The 6724-nt window shown below is 45.4% G+C and overlaps 2 protein-coding genes across 2 annotated transcripts; both read left to right on the top strand.

The window, feature by feature from the left end:
- The first annotated feature begins 710 nt into the window (after nt 1–710).
- On the top strand, nt 711–1184 carry LOC107043186. Its single transcript, XM_015264554.1, has one exon. It carries the CDS (start codon nt 711–713, stop codon nt 1182–1184), a length of 474 nt encoding a protein of 157 aa, XP_015120040.1.
- Nucleotides 1185–2740: 1556 nt separating this feature from the next.
- LOC107043185 lies at nt 2741–3957 on the top strand. The gene is made up of 2 exons (XM_015264553.1): nt 2741–3540; nt 3624–3957. Exons 1-2 carry the CDS (start codon nt 2741–2743, stop codon nt 3955–3957), a joined length of 1134 nt encoding a protein of 377 aa, XP_015120039.1.
- The last annotated feature ends 2767 nt before the right edge of the window (nt 3958–6724 follow it).

The raw sequence follows: 6724 nt of genomic DNA, 5'->3' as shown, positions 1-6724 counted from the left end.
CATCGGTGGCTGAGGACAATTAACACGAGGAACGTCGTGACGTCATCCCGCCACTCACCGTAGCACTTCGATCATCGGAGTAATCCATCTCTATCCATTCGCAGTCGTAGCGTGAGCGCTGTGCCTCTTACCCACTCGGCCACTCAACACATCTAGCAGCGGCAACTTATCGGCGGAACCACACGGCAGTCGTTAATCCCACGGTCGATAACTCAACGACAGGTAAGAGTAACACACTCATATCTGTCACTACAGCAGATTCATCATCATGCTGGGCTGACGAAGGAGAGGAGGCGGATGCAACGGAGGAATTTATCAAGGATTTAATCATCAACATGGTAGACAATGTCAACCGCTCGGAGGAGCCCCAACCAATAAAGAGGGTAGTTACTCCGTAGCCGAGCAGTTTTGAGCTAAAGGTCAGGCTACAGTTGAACCGACTGATGAACTTGAAGAACATCACCGGGAAACTCATCACGGAGGAGATCGCCAGCCTGGCCGCAGATAACGTCGAGGCCACCAATGCATCGTGGAAACTCAGTGGACGAACTTCTCCTCGTACCATCAGGGACTGATGGAAAGGGTAACCTAAGACGTCCTCGTACTTTGCATCCCTACTTCGTGGAGGACGTCTATCAGCGAGCTCTCAATGCGTTCTCCAAGGCCATGAAAGACCTTGGGCGGATCATGGCGCACATTCGGACAAAGCAATGAGATCAGCAGGAGCATCATCATCGAGGACTCTTCGGAGAATCGACATCCCAGAGTTCGCTGGAAAGTACTCGGAATGGAAGGCTTTCTACCACATCTTCGTATCACTCGTCCACGAGAACCCGAAAATGACGAAATTGGAGAAGATGGCGAGGCTGAAGGCCCCCCTGAAGGGCCAGGCGGAGGCGCTTATCAAGAACATCGGAGTTGAGGCAAGTAAATACCCCATCGCCTGGACGAAGCTCATCGCACGGTATGAGAATCCGAGGCTCATAATGGCGTCTCACCTGAATCGGATCCTCAACATGGAGCAGCTCAAGGAGAAGTCAGCTGCAGGGTTGTTGGCCATCGTCAAAACCACAACGGAAGCCCTGGAGGTATTGAAGTCACTGGGGGCTCTCACCGAACACTGGAACATCATCGTGGCCTACATCATGAGGAGAATCATCGACGCAGACACCAAGGAGGCCTGAGAGTTGAAACTCGGGGATAAAACACAACCTCCGGAGTTGAAGGCCTTCCTGGAGTTTCTCAAGGCTAGAGCATGCGCCTTGCAGAACGTGGAACAGGAGGAGCACAACGGAACCCCAACGAAGAGAGTACCCAAGCCGAAGCCGACGGTGTAGGTATACCAGGTGTCAACAGGGACATCATCGGGGAAATCATGAGCACCCCCGTCCAGCAAATTAACGGAGCCCCCGTCAGCTAAAAGGAATTGCATTGCCTGCGGGGGACCTCATTGGATCGAGGCTGAATACCCGAAGTTCGTCGTCTGGAGGCCGCATGAAAGAAAGCAGTTCCTGGAGAGCAACAGCCTGTGCTACAACTGTATGGGCTCCCGTCGAGCGCACAAGTGCAATAGTGACCGGCTTTGCAGGACATGTCAGGGACTGCATTGCACACACATCCACAACGCGCCAATCACAGCAGGACAGTCAACGGTGGAGTCATCCGGAAATCCAACGCCACCTAATCTAGTACCCGCACAATACCCGAAACTCATCCATGAGGCGACAAACATCTCCGGAAAGACGTCATATACCACCTGACATCAAAGTGGTACACCTGAGATGGCTATCACCTGATAGACGGCGGCGCCCCGCAGCACGTGATCGGCAAAATATGTAAATGAGGCCGGGATTGGCTAATCATTTGAATTCAGGGTCAATGTCAAAGCCTAAGAGAAATGGAGCAAGATACATGTGATCGAGACGGCAATAATCATTTCCGCTTTTCTCATCACTTCCATCTCTACCGTCAGACGTTGTAGATCGTTTAATTTCTAAAAATTGTGTGGGTCTATTTATTCGTCAGAAATTAAATGTGTGGACCTCGGTGGGGATTTGGGAGAAAAGGGCTTTCCGGACGAATACTTCAGGCGACATTTTCGGCGATTCTTAGTGCGCAAACCAGGCGAAATAAGCAGGCGATAACCCAGGCTAATTCTCGAAGCGAAATTCAGCAGGCAAGCATGTGACGAAATACACCAAACGACGGGATAGGGAGCCAAGACGAGTATTTAGCGTGAGTGTGCACATATAAATCGTAATTATTGGTGCGAGGTGATTATTCGCGAGAGTGGGAGCATTTTGGGCTTGCCCCGGGCTCCTATCAGCTTCTCTGGCAGGAGAACTAATTATTCGTTACGGAGAGTATCGACTTCATCTTAAGACAGCGTGGGGCAATCGAGTTGGTGCAATTGCGAACCGAGGAATCTTACTTGATGAGCAGCAATCTTACTTACTGAGCTATTCCCTCTCCCCAGAAATGAAGTGTTCAAGTTGCAAATTATTATTACAATATTTTGAATTAAACTCAACTGCTGAGACTATTGACAAGCGAGAACGGGACCATCATCACGCAAAAGACAACCATCAACCGGGAGCCTGTCAGCAGGTTATCTGGACCATCATCGCGCCAAGACACAGCATTACAGATTAAATCATCTGTAAGGACTTTCATCTAGAGGAAGAGGTCAACGACCTCTCACAATCAGCTTGGAGATCCTGGGCAATCAGAAGAGTACCAGATGGGCTATCAACCTCATTCAAAGCCCATGTACTTTGGAGATCATCGTCAATCAGAAAAGTACCAGGTCAATCATCAATCAGAACCGTACCAGGTGAATCCGGTGGACACTATCAACGTTTTGGAAATTCATGGAACTCAAGAGGAAATAACTCAACTGGTAATGTTACCCATGGCGAGTGTCTTCGCCCTCAATCATGATGGAAATTCAAGGCCAGCACGGATCCTCATCGACCAGGGCTCAGAGATACCATTAGTCTCTGAACGCTTGGTCAATCAACTTCATCTGGAGCGGAGGTCATTATCACTTTTCATCTTCGGCATCGGAGAAACCTCATCGGGGAACACGCGTGGTGTAGAGACTCTCGCCTTGCAACCAAGGCACGAACCCGCTGCTCAAATCAACATTAACGCCCACATCCTGAGCAAGCTGACGGCGAACATAGCGCCATACACATGCGAATCGACGATTCCTCATCAACTAACAGAACTTCAAGTGGCAGATCCTCAATTCTTACAACCTGGAGCCATCGACATCATCATTGGAGCTGACTTCTACGGGAGAATTATCGGCAAGAGAATCACCAGGTTCAAGGAAACGAATCTAATAGCTCAGCAAACCATCTTCGGCTGGACTATTTTGGGGCCAGTCTGCGACACCGGCTGTGCTCCAAAATCATCATTGAAAATAACGAAGCAAACGACGAACCAAGAACTCTTAGAACTCGTGAAGAAATTTTGGACTCAGGAGGAATTACCGGATACGTCATCATCGTCAGTCTTGAAGAAAGCTGAAGCGGAGTATGAACAACACTTTATCGAGTCTCATCGACGAGATTCGATAGAATGATACATAGTGCGTCTCCGGTTTAAATCATCGCTAGCAGCCTTCCGGGCAGGCGGGATACCGCATCATTGGCCAAGAAACGGCTGCAGAAGGTCATACGACGACTGTCATCGGATCCGGACACTCATACACGCTACAAATTCATCGAGGAATATGAGGCCCTGAACCATATGCAACGAGCATCATCAACATCGGAGCCGGGCCGGACATATGATTTACCTCATCATGCAGTGCTGAAGCCAGACAGGACGATCACGAAGTTGAGTGTGGTGTTTGACGCCTCGCATCGAAGCTCAACGGGGGTGTCATTGAATGACATCCTCCATCCGGGACCCAAATTGCAAGTCAACAGCTCCGACGTTCTCATCTGACTACGCCGGCATTGATTTATTTTCGGCACGGACATTGTGAAGATGTTCCGCCAGATCCGGGTGCATGAAGATGACTGGGACTATCAACGAATTCTCTGAAAGGACGACTACGGTACCAGATGTGCTCTCTGGCTATCGTTACGGGTGCTGAAGCAGTTGGCCAACGACGAAGGTCATCGATTCCCATTGGCCTTACCGACATTTATCAAGAGACGATATGTCGACGACATATACGGAGGTGCAAATTAGGGTGGCTCATTCTATAAAAAGTAGCGAATTTTATTTTCTCCATTCGAAAAAATGATGGGAGAACTTATGGAGAAATGATGTGAACTTTTTCAGATTTTTTATCACATTGCTACCATCAGCAACCATGATTTGAAATTCTTATGGGATTGTATCTAGAAAAAAAAGAAAAGCTTAAGATTCTATTTTATATCCGATAATTATTGACATTATCACTCGTATCTTCTAGAACCCTTACTGGAAGAGGTTTAGAATAAAATGGATATTTTTTTTTTAAATCCATTCATTATTGAATTAAAATTACGATTTTCGTACTAAATCGAGCGTTTTCAGAGCGATTCAGCGCTTAACAGAATAAACGAATTTACTCTAAATTTCAATGAGTACTTGTCTGATTATCTCACTATCGCCTGACAAAAAATTGAAAAAAAAAAAAAATTCAGCTGCACTTGCTAAGTTTATCCATGCCCATTATGAGCGTCATATACCTGAAATTGAGAAGGTCAACCCAACCGACGAGACCTTTCCTCGGTTGGAATTAAGCCTTTTATTACCCTTTTATTATATTCCAGCCTCGTCTTCGAGATTTTAATAACTTGTAGTAGTCCGCCTGCGGCTAGATGGAGCCACACGCCTTCAGCGACCATAGAAAAAGTTGGCTGTGGCACCTCGGCGTTGAGAGCTCGCCATCTTATCATTAGTTTAAAGTTAAGCAATAGTGTAGAAAAAATTGGACGGGTTTGGGAAAGCTAGTTCATTGTTTTCGTGTGTGCGCGTGTGGAACGCACGCTTTTCAGAGTTTCCAGTTTGTTTTATTGTCATAATCTATTTTTCTCCGTTTTTACACAGTTTTTCCAAAGTCATGGATGATTGTAAGAAGAGGAAACACATAAATTGTGTGGAATATCTAGAAATCTATAGTGAAATGGCAAATATTACGTGCATTGGCTTATCGACTTTTCCTTGGATAAATAATCGATTAGAAATAAAGGTAAACGATGTTACATGTCTCTCAGCCTTTTTAGACGCTCGGGTCAGATCCTAGAAACTGAACCATTCAACGTTGAAGGCTTTTTTAGGTCGAGTTTATTCCTTGTCGAATAACTCAGCCTAACCTCATTTTACCTGGTATTCCTGGTCCTAGAGACAAAATCGAGAACAAGGAAATTAAAAATGAGATTGTTATAAATATGTCAGATGGATCTTCATTCCTGACATCCAGAACAGTGCGAGCAGCAGCTCACATCCTGATGTGCTAGACACATCTGCGCCTGACGCACTCACCTTAGGCTCCAAGCCTTGTTCCACTATTTCAATAGTTGAATCTGCGCTTGACGCATTGACCCAAGATTCCAAGCCTTGTGCTACTATTTCAATAGTTAAATCTGCGCTTGACACATGGATCCAAGGCTCCAAGCCTTGTTCTACTATTTCAATAGTTAAATCTGCACTTGACGCATTGATCCAAGACTCCAAGTCTTCTACTACTATTATGATAGGTACATCTGCGCCTGACGCATTAAAATAAGGCTCTAAGCTTTCAATTACAAATACAATTCTTGCATCTGCATCTGACGCATCATTCAAGGCCTCAAACCGGCAAAATAATATTCCACCTGAACTCGATTCAGGAATATAGGAGTTCCTGGGTCATTGAAGCCTCATGATGCCATGATCTCTTTTCAGAGTGATCTGGAAGCTCGTTGGAGTTTCTGGCTGGTCTCGAATTTGTTGATGCACAAATTACACAGATTTATGGAAATATGCACCAAATCTGAATTTAGAGATTGCTTTTATCTCCACCGAACCATTGATCCATAGAGATAAAGAATTTTTAGTCAATCTCAAAAGACGCAGGTTTTGCTCTCGTAGCATTGGGGGCAACTCCCCGAAGTCTGCTCTAGAAAGAGAAACTAGACAATCTAGTCCTCTTCCAGAAGTTGTGTGGTTCGAGAAAAATAATGAATTTTTAGTGCCCTTGAGGCTACAGCTCCAGTTTAATTTTTGTATGGCTTCACATTTTTCGGGAAGTTTGAGAAGATTAAAATAAATCCTCAAAATTGTGTCAAGGTTTGGAGATTTATCCACCTTTACAGGAGAATCTAAATTCATTGGATTCAAAGGAGCTTGTTTTGAGACGTAGAGTTAAAGCAAACGGTTCAAAAACCTTGCATGCCTCAGGTTAAACAACAGGTCCAACCGGAGGCATTTCCTCAATAGTCCCAATGATTCTCTTCAAGAGAGCAAGATGTAATGGCAAAAATCGCTGCAGCCATTCTTGAGCATTTCTTTCCCAATGGAAATTATACTGTTCTAATAGTTTTATTCTAGAGAGACTGAAGAGTCATAAAAGCCTCTTCAATTCTGGCCCTTACCAATCCGTAATTCCTCCAGAATTTCAAATCCCTGAACTGAAAGGGAAAGTCCTGAGGGGCGGATAAACAGGTATGTGATCATAGAGGTAGTCAAAACCTCTGTATTACTATCAGAATCCTATCAGGATAACCTCGTCTCAGTGTAA

Source organism: Diachasma alloeum, unplaced genomic scaffold (assembly GCF_001412515.2).
Source record: "Diachasma alloeum isolate Michigan unplaced genomic scaffold, Dall2.0 Dall_scaffold_00552, whole genome shotgun sequence".
NCBI lineage: Eukaryota > Metazoa > Arthropoda > Insecta > Hymenoptera > Braconidae > Diachasma > Diachasma alloeum.
The sequence above is the reverse complement of the archived record's forward strand: the minus strand, read 5'-3'. Positions and strand labels throughout refer to the sequence as shown.

Coding starts and splice junctions, on each gene's coding strand:
- LOC107043186 (XM_015264554.1), top strand. CDS start 711: ATGAGATCAGCAGGAGCATCATCATCGAGGACTCTTCGGAGAATCGAC.
- LOC107043185 (XM_015264553.1), top strand. CDS start 2,741: ATGGGCTATCAACCTCATTCAAAGCCCATGTACTTTGGAGATCATCGT. Junction 3,541..3,623: donor TTGAAGAAAGCTGAAGCGGA/GTATGAACAACA, acceptor AATCATCGCTAG/CAGCCTTCCGGGCAGGCGGG.